This window comes from Microtus oregoni, unplaced genomic scaffold (genome assembly GCF_018167655.1).
Source record: "Microtus oregoni isolate MIOR12 unplaced genomic scaffold, Mior012 000007F_ref0000211, whole genome shotgun sequence".
In the NCBI taxonomy this organism is placed as follows: Eukaryota; Metazoa; Chordata; class Mammalia; order Rodentia; family Cricetidae; genus Microtus; species Microtus oregoni.
Window position 1 is genome coordinate 12,017,161 of NW_024543066.1, and position 16,711 is coordinate 12,033,871.

A 16,711-nucleotide genomic window follows, 5' to 3' on the forward strand; every position below is an offset into this window, starting at 1 on the left:
AACCATAGGTAGAGAGGTGTCGATGGCCATCACTCCCTGAGCAGTTTATAGGCTTTTGTTTATTCTTTTTTTTTGTTACTGCCACAAGCACTAGACTAAACAACTTAAAGAGGAAGGGTTCATTTTGACTCAGGACCTGGGCCATGGCTACTTAGCCCCATGTGACTGGCAGAACATCCCGACAGAGGGACGTGCTGTTCTTCACTTCTTAGTGGGAAAGAAAGAGAAAAAGGCCATATGGGGAAAGTCCAGACTGAGATAGAGCCTCAGGGGAGACCCCGGCCCCCTACCCCTGTGTCCTTCTTCCTCCAGCTAGCTCCCAGCCCTCCTCTTTACCCCCTTCTCCAATAATACTCCATCTTATGAGTCTATGGAGGGCTAGATCCATGGACCATCCTCCCAGCCAGCTGCTTACTCAGCATTGTGACCTGCTCATCAGCAGCTGGGCCCAACTCAGCAGACCCGTTCTGTGTGCTGGTTCTTGCCCTTTGGTGGCTTCACTGCAGCCTCCTTGGCCTTGGGTCTCTACCTTCCTGGTGCTTCGGCCAGAGTGGCCATGCTTACTTCTTCCTAGTAGAGAGAGGTATGTCGTCTCTGAAAGGAAGCTCCCCTCTGCTTTTGCTGGGATAAAGCCCTTACTGTGACGTGTGTCACACCTGTCCCCTGCTGGGCACTCACATTAGCTCTGGCCTGCATCGCTGGTTTTCTCCTCCCCAGTCAGCTTCCTCCCACCCCTGCGCCCACATGCACTTCCACTCAGCAGTCGAGGAACTGTTTCAGAATCTAACCATGTAAGCCAGCCGTGCAAGGTGTCCATGATGGCTCTGACCTCCCTGCCCTTATCGCCTCATCATCCTCCATTGTGTGCTCTCTAATTGGTAATGCTAGCCCTTCCTGTTCCTCAGCCATGCTAGCTAGCCACGTTCCTGCCCCAGGACCTTTGCATAGGCTCCTGCTTGAACCTTTTCCCCTCAGATGTCCACATGGCTCATTCCCCTGCTTCTTCATATACCCATGTCTCAGTGACCCTCAGAGAATTCTCACTCCAGTGACCCTCAGAGGGTCCTGCCCTGTTCTTTTCCCTCTCCTCCTCCCTGGTTCTAACAGAACCCCTCCCCTCCCACAACTCTGTGCCAAGCCCTTCAGTGGAGCATCAGCTGCCCCCAGGCAGGGGCTGGACCTTTCTTTCCTGTAGCCTGGAGTCTGGCACAATGCCTAGTGCGCAGTAGGTCACTCCAGTACATCATGCACAGTGCTCCCTCTGCCAACCCTAGCTCAGCCCCTCTTTCTGGTCTCCCTACTGGCCTAGGCTTTGAGATATTAGGACCAAAATCTGATTCAATGGCCTGCCCAGCAGATGCAGAATCTTGCCTGCTACCCTCCACCGCATCACCAAGGGTACATCTGAACTCAGGACATCTGAGGTCTGAGACCGGGAGTGACGAGGCTGGCCTTCAGAGTGGGGTTCAACTCCAGACCCAATCACTTACTAACTGTGCAACCTCACTCAAGTTATTTAACTTCTCCAAGCCCCAGTGTGTACAATGCCTGGCACACCACACACACATACACACACACACACTGTACATTAGCATCATGGAACTTGGGCATTTGTGTAGCTCTCTTAGGTACCTTGGGATCCTCTATGTCGGTGGCTCTTATTTGTCCTAGCATATGTCTATAGCCATGCTCTGACCCCTTCTCATCCATAGGGCTTGGTGCGAGGTTGTCACAAGGACAGGTGGCCATAATGTTTTAGGACCTGGCTCTGTGTCTCCTTGCCAGTGGAGCTGTTTGGGAAGTTTTCGAAAGCTTTTCTGTGTATATGAAGGATTGTTAAGCCAGGTACCTGTAAGATCTGGGGACTTACTGACTATGAACCTGCATGTACATGTTTCTGGCAACTTACAGACCTAGGCAGGAAGCCCAGCATGAGGGCTTTATCTCTTTTCTGGGTTTGTGTGGAGAGGTAAGAGGGTGCACTGGCCAAATCTCCAGGTTAGGAACTTGTGACCTGTGGTAGAGAAAACTACTGGGCCAGGTTATGTGAAAAGGGAGGGCCAAGAGGCTGGGGAGCTGTGGCCCAGAGCACTGCAAGGCTAGACTTTCCCAGGGGAGTCCCTGCCATCACTGCAGCGGGAGAAGGCAGTGTCCATCCACATGTGAGCCAGGCCACGGCCTCTGCACACTGCCTGTGGCCTGGATGATCTTGCGCTATCTCTTCTGTAAAATATAAATTGCCAAAGGGGTGAGGCCAAAGAAGAATGACGTCTGGGGCTTCAGAGACGACCTAGGACCAGTATGGACTAGTATGGACCAGTTCCAGTCGGGCTGCTTGCCTTCATCCTTTGGAAGCTATGAGGTTAGGGTCTGGACCATGGTCTCCCACTAGGGATAGAGAGACTGAGAATGGAAGCCTTCAGAGCATGGGATGTGTTTGGTCTCCCTTGACTGACAGCTGGGGCACTGAGCCAGTTTGATGGTCTGAGAAGAGAAGGAGATGGACAGACGTCTACAGAGGGAGGTTGGAACCCAGAATACTTCAGTGACCTTGACCTGGCCCCGTGGGATGGGGCAAGCATCATACAGGCCTGCGAACTGTGTTAGGTGGCTCCCCTTGGGCAGAAGCGCCTCCTTCTGAACACAGGTGTTTCTGCAGGGAGGGGCCACCCTCTCATATGTAAAGAAACCAGTTTGGGTTTGTAATGCATCCTTGTAAACTCAGCCCTCCAGAGATAGAGGTAGGTTTGTGGGTTCAAAAGGTCATTCTTGGCTAAAGAGCAAGCTTACCTGAAAAGAACAAAGCAAAACAGGGCTGGGAAGATAGTCCGGAGGGTGAAGTATGAGGACCTGCCTTCACATCTCTGGGATCCGTGGAGTAGCTGGGCGTGGCAGCATGCACCTGCAACCCCTGTTCTGGAGGTGCCTTGGGGAAAGACAGATAGATTCTGGGGTCATGCTGGCCAGCCAGTTTAGCCCAACAGGGGGATCCAGGTTCAGCAAGAGGCCGTGTCTCAAATGATAAAATGGAAAGCGATAGAAACACACTAGTTGTTGGATTCTGGCTTCCACACACACAGGCTCGTGTGAGCACACCTATGCATACAGTCACACTGTCCCTCCAAAGAAACAATACCTGTAAGAAAAGGGAGTCCCAGAGCACAGTGTGATGGTATACCAGCCCGACTCCCCACCCCAGGGTGACTTTTCTTAGTCACAATTTTATCATCTGTAGAATGGAGACCAGAATAACTTGTTAAGATATTTGGAAAGTCTGAGTCAAGGAACCGCCCGTGCAAAGCCCTGGCTTGGCGAATCCTCTAATGAATGTTCCTTTTTTTCCTTCCTTCCTCCTGGTGTGCGCCACGAACTTCCCGCTGCTCCCGGCAGTGTGGTGTGAATTCCCCCAGCTATTTCTGGGTGATGCTCCTAACAGATGTTTAATTCCCCTAACATCTGGTTTGGTACGGCAGAGGGCTGCAGATTCTTTTCCTTCCTAAAGACAGTCACTCACCACGGGGTGTCAGATCGTCACTCAATCGCTCCGTGCCTTGGTTTCTCCAATTGTAAATCAGGGATATTGTACACGATGCTGCCTGGCTTCTCTTCGCGACCCGATAGGATAATTTGAGATAACAGATGGGAAGTGGCGCGGATGTTTAGAAAGAGGCACCGTGCTCAACCTCACCAGTAGTTAGGGAAATGCAAATGAAAGGGAGGATGTCGTGTCATTTTTTCACACATCCGATTGGCAGCCATTTAATAAGAGGGATGGCTTGCGGTTGGGCACCTGGGCCCTACTGCACACCGCAGGAGGGACGGTGAATGGCTGCCACTGTTCCCAGAGGGAATCTGGTGACATCGAATGAAGTCCGACGTACACACTTGGGGTCTGTGTTTAACTGACCCTGCAATGCCCTGGACACTGAATAACACTGAATAACAGAGCCCTAACACAGTTACACGGAGAGAAAAACCCTCAGTAGCTTCGCCTGTAGGGTTAAGAATCCAGATACATGTCAGAAGGGACAGCTCTCTCTGTTGAAGGAAAGCCCTGCCAGGCTATTTTTAGCTCCTAAAGGAAGCAGGTCTAAGTCACATAGGCCTTGAGGGTTGTCTGTGAATGTCATGGCGGGAGAAAACAAATGACTTTTAAAATTTAATTACTTTTTTTTTTCTTCAGGGCTGGAGATGAAACCGGGGTCCCTTCATATGCTAGCTAGATGCTTTACCAAAGAGCCACCAGCTCCTCAGTGATAGGTTCCAGGAAGGCTCTTTACTGCTGACCATACCCCTAGCTCCCCCTGACTGGAAGGTTCTGGGTAAGGGCTGTACTGCTGAGCTACACACCCTCAGAACCTCCCTGGTAGATTTTAGGCAGACTTTCTACCTCAGATTCACACCCCAGCCCCTCACTGGTTGGTCCTAGGCTAGTGTTCTACCCCTGAGCCACACTCCAGCCCCTCACTGATGGATTCTAGGCAAGTTCTCTACCTCTGAGCCACACTTCAACCCCTTCCTAGCAGATTCTCTGTAAGCATTCTGCCTCCAAGCCCCACCCCAGCCCCTCACTGGTGGATTCTTGGCAGACACTCTACCCCTGAGCCACACTCCAGCCCTCACTAGCAGATTCTAGCTAGGCAAACTCTCTACCACACCTCGTGGCCCTCAAGTTGCTGCAGAGATCAGCAGCCACTACAGAGACTCAAGCAAGTACAGGGTGGGAACATAATGGAGAAAGAGAGAAGGCTTGGTGGGAGGACCGCCAGGTCAGTGCCCACTCTACTTGTTGGATGGAGCATGCTTGGCGTACAAAGTGCTTCTCAGGAATTGAATTATCTACAAATATTTAAGTGTCTGGTTCATATAGAAGTTCATCATATAGAAGTCCAGCTTCCAAACTTTTTACTAAATCAGAAGCTCTTCCCCTCCCCAAATCGACCAAACCATTAGCAGGGGCTGCTTTCCCAAAGCTGAACCCCCTTCCACCAATCCAGCAACTTTCTCCTTTCCATTCCCTGCTCATCCTGTGAGCTCTCCAGCCCTTGAGCCCCTGAGGTGGGCTGTGAACATGTGGAAACTCACAGAGGCGGAAATTCTGAGGAATGGAGGACCATATCGTTATGAAATGCAGCCTGGTGGCCGTTTTCTTCTGTAATTAGGATGTTTTAAGTGCACACAAGTTATATCAAAACTGCTCCATGGGCCGTCTCATGTTATTGGTTGTAATATCTGTGGGAGTCACTTCACTATCTGCTCAGGACATGGGCTGAGAGATAGAGAGAAAATGTCCCTGCCAGGGCTGAATTAGTGAATTGGCCCCCAATATTGGCAGACAATATCCTGTCAAGGGCCAGCTAGCTCCTCATTCTCCTAGTCAGTCATTGATGGTGGAAGCAAACCGTCTGCCATGGGCCAGTGCTGACTACACTTACTGGTGGGATTCCCTGAGTAAGGTGCTGTGTGGCTGAGAGCTGTCTCATGAGCCAGGGTCAGGGAGGTCTTTAAACAAGACACCCAGTGGGTACATGCCAGCCATGTTCCACACTCCCAGGCTCACTTTGTAGAGAGATGGATGTAGGCTGTTAGGGACATCTCATCCTGGGTCCCTGTTGTGGAGGGACTATGACCCTGCTTGATGGGTGGGAAGGGGTGGCCAACCATCAACCTCCTTCAGGGATAGGGCCTTCCTCACTGAGCCTGCATCTTTCCGGAGCTCAGTCCCAGGCTCCCAGAGGTTTGTTGGGGTATTCTCTCTTGGACACTGTTGTAGTTCATGCTCCATTGCTGTGAAGAGACATGGTGACCACAGCAACTCTGATAAAGGCATTGCAGGTGACTTATAGCTTCAGAGGTGCAGCCCATCATTGTAACGGCAGGAAGCATGGTGGCATGTGGGCAGACATGGTGCTGGAGAGGCAGCTGAGAGTTCTACATCCAGACTAGCAGACAGCAGGAAGAGAAAGTGACACTGGGCCTGGGTTGAGCTTCTGAAGCCTCAGAGCCCACCCCTAGTGACACACTTCCTCCAACAAGGTCACAACTATTCCAGTAAAGCCACAGATACTAATAGTGCCTTGTCCTGTGGGCCTATGAGGGCTATTTTCATTCAGACCACCACAGATACCATGGCCTGAGTTTCCTCTCATTCTCCAGGGTTAGGAGATAGTACGGTGGACGTGAGAACCTGGAACAAGGATGCTGGGGTCTGGGTGGTTTGATGAACTTGCCAGGCCCCATCTTCCTGCTTAACACAACACTCGACCCCATTCCCAAGTGTTCTGCTGTTCTGCAGGATGTGCGTTCAGAGGGCAGAGGCGGCAGTCTGTATTTTGATACCCTGAACCTTGAGTGTGTCCCCAGCAAGTCCTTTGTGTCTGCCATGAGTTTTGCCTGACACATCCGTCTTGGAAAAGCCCAAGGACTCTCGGACCACTTGATATACTCAGACCTGGACTAGGCTGAGAGTGGGTGGCCCCGACTGTCTTCTCATGGGAGCTGCTCCCTGTTCCCATCCCAGGCTTTGCTCTCCTGGACCTCAGAAATGGGATTCCGGAGTTCCAGAAGTTTGCTTCTCACACCCTCTTTCTTTTCCTTGTTTGTATTCCTAGGAGCCATGAGGTGCCCCATTGCTACTTCCTGTGCTGTGCTCTGGCTTCTCATGTTGGTGTCTGGATCCTGGGGTAAGTTCCTCTTAACTCTCTCTGTAAGTCTCTCTGCTAATACCAGCCAGCGCTGGGGAGGCTGCACTGGAGGTTGCTCAGACCAGTAGCCTGACTTTAAAGCTTTCGGGCCCCAGAGACCATGTTTTGCCATGTGACTGAAGACACATGTCCCTCTCTAGGCCTCGGGTGGCCTCCTGCAGTTTGCAGAGGGCTGAAAATACTGGCTGTCCCCAGAGCCTGGGTCCCAGGAAGCCATGGAAGAGCCCTGAGAAATTTTTAGATTCCATGATCTGTGACCATGAACTGTCCTTCTCCTGGGCTGTGGAAAGGGGTCACAGGTCTGTTCAGTGTCCCAGCTATGTTTTAATACCTGTTGGGTGATGTTGTATGCATAGCATGGCACCTCTAGGGAGCAGAGGCGTCAGCTCACATGCAGGGGTCTCAGTTCAGTAGGAGAAGGATGTGAAGGGTTAATACACAGCGAGTTGTGCAGGCTGTGCTCATAGGGACGTCCCTGGCCCTAGAGAAGTTCCTCAGAGGGAAAAGAGTCACTGGGCTGCAGGTAGTTACCACCTGGCCAGCAGGAAAGCTATTTATTTTGCCTAGATGGGAGGGGAGGGGAGGGGAGAAGGCATCCTGGACACTGGTGGGGTGTGGGTGGTCAGAATTTCTGTGGGTGGCCTGAGCACACGCATGTGATAGCCCAGAACGGTCCTTCTTTTAGGAATCTCCCCTTCTAGTGCTACTAGTGCCCACCAAGAAGACCTGGGCACCTTGTCCTTGCCTCTGGGCAGCAGACAGCAAGGAACAGGGAAGCTGCAGTGAAGGAAGGCCAGGACCACAGGCATGCCGTGCACAGTGTCCCCCAGGGCCAGGGTGTCCTCAGAGAACAGCTATGGGCACCACGTGCCTGGCGACACAGGCAAACACAGTCCCACGGGACCCCTCTCGGCTGCGTCCCTCCGGGGAGCTGTGGGGCTCTGGAGGGCAGAGTGCTGCCTCACGCTCGGTGGAGTTTCGCTAGCATCGTTTCCTCTCCTCGTCCCCATTTCCTACTTGAATGCCCCCAGCCGTAGGGAGCTCACTCCCATCTAAACAGCTTGGGACTTCATTCCATCCTCACAAACTCTTAGAGACAGAGAAGACATAGTCTCAGGACCTCTTACAGAGGAGAGGCTGTGGACGGTCCAAGGTCAATCCAACCTGAGTTTGTTTGTTAGTTTGTTTGTTTATTTTTAATCAGATGACCACCCCTCCTGGTCTGACCCGCGCAGGAGTCAGAACCCTTGTCTCTGCCTCTGTGGAACTCTCTTGAGCTACTCTGCTTCACTAAAGGTCTGCCTGTTAAAAGCCACACATGTAACTGTATAGCAGGTTTGTCCCAGCTTGCTCAGGGAGATGACTGTTCAGGTGTTCTGCACGCAGATTTTACTCTCTGTCCCTGGTCTCCCTTAGGAAGGCTTCTGAACCTCCCTAGACTGCACTTTTCTTTGTCTATAGTTCAGGGGCAGCATAGGTCGATCCTGTGAATCAATATAAACATCAAGCCCTCTGACTGGTACATCGGGTACTGGATGAATGCTTGCTCGACGCTCACTCTGTTGTTAGTAGCACGCTATCTCTCTCTCACGGGGCACAGAAAACAGAGAAGCATAGCAAGTGGCCTGAGGCCACCCAGCAAATTGTATGGCAAAGCATAGGTGATCTGCCTGGGTGCTGGCTAGCTTTGCTGACCACATCTACGTGTGCTAAGCAACTAAAGTTGCTCCTTTTAGTGTGGCAGGTGGCTGGTGCTGACCCTGGGGGGTTGGTGCTGAAGAATGTGGGGCTTCCCATTTCCCTTGCCACTCATCTTCCTTTGCTAGCCCTTCTCTGGTTTCCAGACTATGTCACATGGCCCTCCCCTGTTGGGACCTGGCTCCCCAGAATGAACTGTTTGTCTATCCCTAGGAGGCAGAGGTGAGATAGGCCCTCAACAATGTTATACCCTCTCAGTCTCATTTCTCTGCTATAGCCTCCTGCCCCTTCCCCATCCTTGTCCCCATAGACCCCATGGGCCCCTCTGCTCTCTGATTGGACAAAGGCCCAAGCAAGCCTTCTCTAATCCTCCTCCAGCCTAGAGCCTGGGTGCTAGGTATGAGGAATCTTAGACATGGCATCCCTGAGTGCCAGGAGGTCTATGAAAGAAAATTTAGAAATAAATCAAGCTGCTGCAGACAAGGTTTCCCTTGTCACTGATTTTCCACCCACAATCCTAGCCCACTATTGCATTCTTGGGATGCCCAGAGCCCTCTTCTTCCTTATGTCAACCCCCCAAGGCCTGCAGCAGGTCTCAGAGTCCTTCCCCTCTGGACAGCACTTTTATTCATGCCAGGGTTAATGATAGCTACCACTTATTAAAGCTTGCTGTGTGTTAGGCTTAGCACTGGGCACCTTGTGTATGTAATCTCATTGAATCCCCAGGTTAGCTGTGAAGTAAGCCCTGTTATTATTGCCATTTTGCACACAAGTAAACTGAGACACGGGAAGCCTTGTGCCTAGATGTAGGATAAGGAGGTTTCAAAGAAGATGAGGTGCCATTTTACCAACGTTTCCTGAGACTGCTGCTGTGAGCACAGACACATGGGTTTAGGCATGTGTACACATCTGAGGTGTCTATGTGAGCAAGGACACACATGTACAGGTGCATATGAACATCTGAGGTGTCTATGTGAGCGTGGACACACATATGCAGGTGCATGTGCACATCTGGGGTGGTTCAGGGAGGGACACAATGCGCAGGTGCATGAGCACATCTGGGATGGTTCAGGGAGGGACACACATATGCAGGTGCATGTGCACATCTGGGGTGGTTCAGGGAGGGACACACATGTGCAGGTGCATGAACACATCTGGGATGGTTCAGGGAGGGCTTCCTGGGAGAAGAGACACAGAAATGAGGTGAAGCTTGAAATTTAGGAAATGAAATGGAAAAACCAGCAGTGCTGGCCAGGAAGAGTGAGGCCAGAAACAATCATAGTCTGGCTGTCTAAGCAGGAGGAGAAAGAGATGCCCAATCTCCTGCATGTCCCCAGTTCCCTCCCTGATGCCAGCTTCTCACCCTCTGGGAGCCTGGGATGAATTTAAGAGCACCCAGGTCAGTAGAAAAGAGAGTGAGGGAGCTGTCCCTGCCCCTTGTACGCCCCTGGAGCTCCCTGTAGGAACCCCTGTAGGAGGAGCTGAACCACAGAAACTGACCTGGTCCCCCAGTTTTCAGTGACTGCAGGTAAGTAGTCCCCTCAGCCTACTGAAGCCCCCAGGAAGAAGCAGAGAACTGGAGAAGCCAGCCATGGGGGAAGTTTGTTAGGGGCTTTGTGAAGTCCCCCAGTGAGCACATGTCACCTGACTCTTCCCATCCCCCACGGCACATGTGCTGTCGGAGTGCCCCTTGGTTAACAGGGCACGTTTTGATGTCCGGGTGCCGTATAGACCGAGATACTCCGGCCAGCCTCATTTCACACCTGGCTTTCTGTTACTGGATTGCGGTGATATGAGGGACTGGCACGGAGAAGCAGTTCCAGAGATAGTGGCTGCCACTACTGTCATCATTGTTATTCTTCCCACAACAAACACACTCTGGGGGCTTTCTAAACACCAGGCCCTGCCGTGGATGCCAGGGTGATCACGAGCAGCCAATCCTTGACCCTTTAGAGTCCACGTAAGTTCTACTTCAAGTCATGCTGCCTGGTGGAAATCCACCATAGCCCACGGGTGTGAGCTTGAGCCATATTAGAAAAGTAAAGAGAAATGGTGAAATTCATTTTAATAATATATTTTACTTCATCTAAGATATTCCAAATTATATTCCAATGTGTCATCGATATTAGAGGTTAGCTAAGATGGTATCCACAGATTTGGGTGGGGAGGCAACACCTTAAAAGTCTTGTATGCATTTCATGCTAGGGCCAGTGCCTGGCAGCCACTTGTGACCGGGCTGCCCATCTTGGGAAGCTGATGTGGCCCACACTCACTCTGTGTCACCCAGTAGGATACAGAAAGCTGGCGGGGGCCACCAGGCTGACACCCTTGTCCTCTGACTTGCAGGCCAGGTGAACCGACTACCGTTCTTCATCAATCACTTCTTTGACACCTACCTGCTGATCAGCGAGGACACACCTGTGGGTGAGTTGGTACCTGGGCTGGCGGGAGCTTGGGGAGTATAGGGTGATGAAAGGAGGTGGGGCCGAAGTGCGAGGGAGGTCCATCCCTTGCCTTCACCTACTGTTTCCATGGCTGGCTTTTGAACCTGCTCCTGTCACCTCGCCCACAGTGGGCAGTCCTCTGTGGCGGAGGGTATGCATTGACACAGCTGACGGCAGAAGCTGAGGGGTGACCAGCTACGAACTGATTCTGGTGCCGGCTGAGAAAGGCAGAGGGACCTCCTGAGGGAGCAGGGCTGACTGCGTTCTGCCTTGTCACTCTGCGGGGCCATGATCGTTTGGCATGCCCACAGGCCCCACTGTACAAGGAGGATGAGAGTAGACAGAGTGGGCACTGATGGTAAGGAGTCCTAGGCTGCAGGTCCGTCAGGAGCCGTCCAGCGGGCCCCGTTCCTGTTACCTTTAGCTGCAGCCCTGGCTTGTCTTCTGCAAATGCCAGCATTGATTGGCTCCTGGGAGTCCCTCCCAAGCACTGGAGCCCCTTGAAGGCTACTCTTGGCAGCCACCGCAGGAATGGCTGTCTAGTGCTGTGGTATCAATCCTGGCTCTGGGGAGCTTAGGGACAGCTCTGCTGTTCCCTCTTAGGAAGGGTACCAGCGACTTTTTAACTTCCCCCTTTCTTTTGTTTAAGGATCTGGACAACAGGGCCTTAACCTAGAAATCAGAAGCCAAGATTTTGGTCCTTAGTTCTGTGACCTTGGACACAAATTCACTGTCCTCTGGTTCTCTATTTCTATTTCAGTGAGGAGAGATTGAGAAGATATTGGAAAGTTGGGTCTAATGGAATGTGGACTGGCTGTGCCTGTTTCTAGGGTCTATGATAATGCCTGAGTCTCTTGTGTAATTTTGGTACTCATATGGCCTGGGCTGTTCACAGGGTGGGTGTGGCATCCCATGGATGTGGCAGGCATGCATACAGGGGCCTGGCCCTTGCTTTCCATGTGGAAAGGGAAACACCCTAGGGACTTGACTTTGATGTCTGACTGCTTACAACTGCCTCCTCTGTCAATCTGTACGCCAGTCTGAAATGGGTGATGGACTATCCCCCTCATGGGTCTGATGGGAAATGAACTTACTTTAAACATCACTAACCCCAAAGCTACGCTTTCACACCTAGAATGTCATTTCTCTAGAGGCAAAACTCTGTATGGCCCAGCAGTGGTCACTGAGGCTTCCTGCCAACCAGAGGCCTGCAAATGACTGCTAAACACACGGAGAACGTGACTCTAGCATGCAGGACAATGCCAGAGCCCAAGCCAGGTTGAGCGTCAGCTCTCCCACTGCCAGAGCTAGGGGCAGCTGGGCTGTCTGCTTCTGGGTTATGCTATTGGCTTTGACTTGGATGGACCCCTGGGGACGGGGCTTGCGATCCCACAAGGTTCCTCCATGGAAAAATTCAGGAACAAAATTTCCTTCTTAATAATGATACAAAACCTACTTCCCCAGAACTCTTACCCACTGGTCTAATTCTATCTGCCGAAGGCTTCAAACAAAACAAAGCAAAATAAAACAAGAACGAACAAACAAACCCACAACGATAATGGAATGCAAGTGATGTAGGTAGAAGTTGTTCTCTTAACAGCCACACGTACTAAGTCTCAAGCAGTGCCCTAAGTGGTTTTATGTATCAGTTCATTAGAAAACAAAACCAGCCCCCCTTTAGGGTATCTGAGGAAGGGCTCCACAAAGGGCTCTTTCGTTGTGTAGTTTCTGGTAATGATCTCCCCAGGGTTAGAGACTGGCCTGCTACCTGCCCAGTGTTTCATCCTTTGCCCTCAATTTCCGAGTGGCATGTGGCAGGGGAGGGGGTGGGAGGGCAGAGTGTGGAAGCCACGTGTTGTTGCTATCTCTGCCATTCCGGGCTCCCGTTCCCTCTGCCTGATTGTCTTTTTGAAGACCATCTCCTAGCCAGAGAAGACAGGAGCCAAATGAAGTCATTAAGTAGATCAGCCTTGCTCTGGCTTGTCCACACAGCCCCATTTCCCATGGCAGGGCCCCTGTCTGTGTGGGTCCTGCTGTAGATGTGAACATCAGTCTCAGGGATCAGGGCCTGGGCAGAGGGACTGAGGGCCAGAACAGATCTATGGCTCCATTTTTGGTCAGGTCAGTGACCATCAAGTATACCTGGGACCGGCTGTGGGCCATGAACAGACATCAGGTACCTGAAGCGTGAGATAGTTGCTGACTCCAGCTTGCCTTAAAAGTCTACCCACTAGGTACCCCATATGGATGGCGCTAAGATCAGCAATAAGCCAAGTCTGGTGGGGTAGGCTCACCGCCCCAGTACTTGGGAAACTGAGACAGGAGGATTGTGAATTCAAGGACGGCTTGGGCTATCGATCAGGACCCCTGATCAAGGAACAACATAAAGATCACCCTCACCCTCTCTCTATGCTGCTGAATTCGTGGCTAACTCTTGGTCTGCGGGAATCCTCTCCCATCTTCACAGGCTTCTTTCCTCCATCTCTGCTGGTCCCTAAGCATCAGCTCCACCTCTCCACCTTGGAGGACCTGGGACTCAGCTCTTGCGTCTCTTTTCACATCTACGTTCCCATGACTTATGGTCTATTCTCGGTCCCCTTTCTGGGTCCCTCCAGGCAGAGGGGCAGGCTTTCTCTTGTGCCTGGTTACCCTCTCGGCGACAAGCATGGCTGTTCATTTCTCTCCTGTCTTGGATTATGGATGCTTCCAGGTGGACAGAGCTAAATCCATGTCTCCATACCCTTGCCCTGGGCCTGACATATGTCTGGAACTTGGAATGTCTTAGGAATATCTGTGTCTTCAAGTCGGTGTGAGGATCTTCTAAGGCTGAGGCTGTGACTGGCTTCCTCACAGAGCATCAGGCATTGCTTCCCTGACAGTGTGTGTCAGTGATAGTGGAGATAGTGGTTCGGAGAGTGGGCCCAGGAGAGTCTTCCCCCAGATGGCACAGACGCTAAACGTGCCTGTGCGTTTGAATGGTCTGACCCACATCATGTAAAGATGGCGATTTTTATCATCCCAGCTGCCTGCTGGAGCTGCATGTAGCATATTTGCCGGAAACCCTTGGGACATAGAGCATGGCTAGCCCAGGGAGGGACCCAGCTAGGCTTGGAAAGACCCAACCTACCCAGCTCCTGGTGGGGTCTAGAGGGAGTAGAGCCACTTGTATTGTCTGCTACCTTCAGAGCTCAGGCCCTGAACTGTGTGATTATCTCCAGCCTGTAAGTGCCCACAGCCCAAAGCTTCCCAAGGAAGGAGTAAAAGTGTCTGCCACCGCCTACTTCCCCTCTCCCCACAGATACCTGCTCTTTGGCCATAGCCAACTGCTTGGAACCCAGAACTGCATAACCTACCCTATTGCTAAGCTTTCGTAGAGGCTGTTCCTCCAGTGCTGGTTCCTTTCCCAACCTGGTGAATCCCTGCTCACTGTCCAGGCCACCAGTCCCAGAGAACCGCGGCCTCCCTTCTCTCATGCCTGTCAGCTTTGTTATTTGGCTCTGTTCAGCACCTCGGGGCTTTTGTCCCCACTCTTTGTGTGTAGCTCCCCACAGGGTTGTTAGTGTTTACATATTAATTTTATTAATATCAGCATGACGATTAATGATCATTTTAGTATTTAGGTATGGTATGAGATTGTGGAGCGGTGGCATTTGCTGTGGCGTATTGACTCCTGGCCTCCTGCGGACTCTTGCTAAGCACTTTAGCTGTGTGACCCCTCATGGATTCGCCATAAACACCCCCCAGATGTCTCGTTATCTCCGCTTTGCAGCTGCCTTTCCCCAAGTGCGGAGCCCCGCTCAGAGTGGGCCGGGGGTGCCGGTGAGGGGGAGAATGGATGAATGGGTGAATGGATGACCGTTGAGCATCTGGCCAGCTCTTTTCCCTCGGCTCCCCATCCCTCCATTTGTCACCGGGGTGGATTCACAGGGAGCTGACTTTCCCAGGCAGCCCCTCAGCACCCCCAAAGTGTCTTGAGTCACAGCGAAGGTGATAATGCCTACGCTAATCACCTGCACGAGGAAATTAGTCTTGTCAGGAGCCATTAAGGTGGGAGCTCGGGAGGCATTAGGATGGAGCGGACCCAGGCGGCGCCTGGCACCGCTGACAGTTGGCACTGATTAATTTTTCTGCAAACTCCATCAATGCCCAGCTGTTTTGTCTGGACCTGGGGAAAGCAATTTTCAGGTGGGCAGGCCCCGCTGCAGCGGTCTTACACATGGAGGAGCTTATGCCTGCCTGCCACTCTTGACATCTCCCAGGGAGTGGTGGGAGAGGAGGGGGTGATGGCACGGTTGGCTGGGATGGAGGGACCAGAATATGAGCTGGGACACAGGACAGTGGAGAAGGAGCTTCTGCAGCGAGAGAGCATTCTGGGACAAGTTTGGGCCTTTAGGACTAAATTCAACCCCCGTAGTGTGAAGGGGCTCTCCCTCCTTGCTGGGCCGCCTTCCTGTGGCTCTTTAAAGGGGCAGACAAACATCTCTCAGGAGAGGGAGGGCAGCTACAGGGAGACCATTATTTCTTTTTGCTGCCCCGGACAGTTCCTGAGGACTGACGCAGGCCTTCGTGGGGCGGTGGACTTTCTCAGTGAGGACGGCTAATCAAACTGCTGGAGGGGCAGGGTAGACAGATGTGAGGGGCTGCTGGGTCCTGACGGTCTGAGGGGCATGTGCTGTATGTGGCTCCAGCCTTGCTGCCAGCAGTTAGCACAGGGGCAGTGACCCTGTGAATGACAGCAGTTAAGAGACTAGGGTGGGCAGGATGGAGGGAGAGGTCAGAACCCTTGCTGACACGAAGGTTGGGCTTCACCTGTCTTGGGGGCCAAGAGCCTGGATTTCTTAAGTTCACCCTCACCCTGCCTGAGGACTCCTCAAAAGGACCACTGGGAACCCAGGAGCCCTTAGAGGGACAGTTCTTCAGTCAACACGGTCCCACTTTACAGATGGAGAAAGTGAAGCCTGAACCGTTATGTGTGAGGATCTTTGTGGGCACCATCCAGGAAGATGCCATGACTGTCCATGTCACAGGAAGGCTCCAGGCCTCTCAAGATTGACTGCAGCCCCGGACCTAGTCTGGGGGTGAGGGGGACAATCTGTCTAAGTGGGCATAACCATCACAGTGAGCTATTTCATCACTCTTGGCCCAGGCAGCCCATACAGTTGGCCAAGCCAATGCTGGGGCGGGGGGGGGGGGGGGGGCAGAGCCGAAATAGCAGTGGGCACTAGACCACATAGAGAGACAGGAATGTTTTATTTTATTCTTTATTTATTAATTTGGGGTTCTATATTGACATAAACTCAGGCTGGTCTTGAGCTTATAGTAACCCCTTCGGGCTAGGTTTACAGATTTGAGCCACCATGTCTGGCTACTGAGGACCACTGTAAATTGCATTGGTTTGTGGTCTTGGGATAACCTTCAAGACCATGTTGTTATCATCAGTGGACCATCTTCCCAGTGATGGGAACACCGCCTTAGGCTAAGAGCTATAATTTTATTTATTTATTTATTTACTTTATATAGCTATGGCTAGCCTGCAACTCACTATGTAAGCCAGGCTAGCCTTGAACTCACAGAGCTCTGCGTGCTTCTGTCTCCCAAGTGCTGGGATTAAAGGCATATACCACCATGCCTAACTTTTTTTTTTTAAACTTTATCTTGCCATTATGTTAAGCGTGGAGGAAAGCTGCCGGAAAAGTTCCGAGAGTCCCCATCATCCAGTTTCTCTTGCCATTAACGTCTTGCACAAATATGATACAATTATGGAAAACAGGGACAGAACATTGCGATGATGCTGTTAACGATTAAGTGTGTTTACATTTTTACCAGCTTGCCCAGTAAACGAAAATTCCCTCTTTTCCTGCAGGC

General features: G+C 51.8%; 1 protein-coding gene across 4 annotated transcripts in view; it reads left to right on the forward strand.

Moving 5' to 3' along the window:
* Window positions 1-6,616: 6,616 nt before the first annotated feature.
* Cdh23 (cadherin related 23) overlaps window positions 6,617-16,711 on the forward strand; it is a 326,387-nt gene continuing 316,292 nt past the window's right edge. For all 4 annotated transcript variants that reach the window (XM_041655414.1, XM_041655412.1, XM_041655411.1 and 1 more), the window contains exons 1-2: window positions 6,617-6,683; window positions 10,749-10,826. In XM_041655414.1, the coding sequence (XP_041511348.1) occupies window positions 6,617-6,683; window positions 10,749-10,826 (145 nt within the window). The remainder of the gene's footprint in view (window positions 6,684-10,748; window positions 10,827-16,711) is intronic.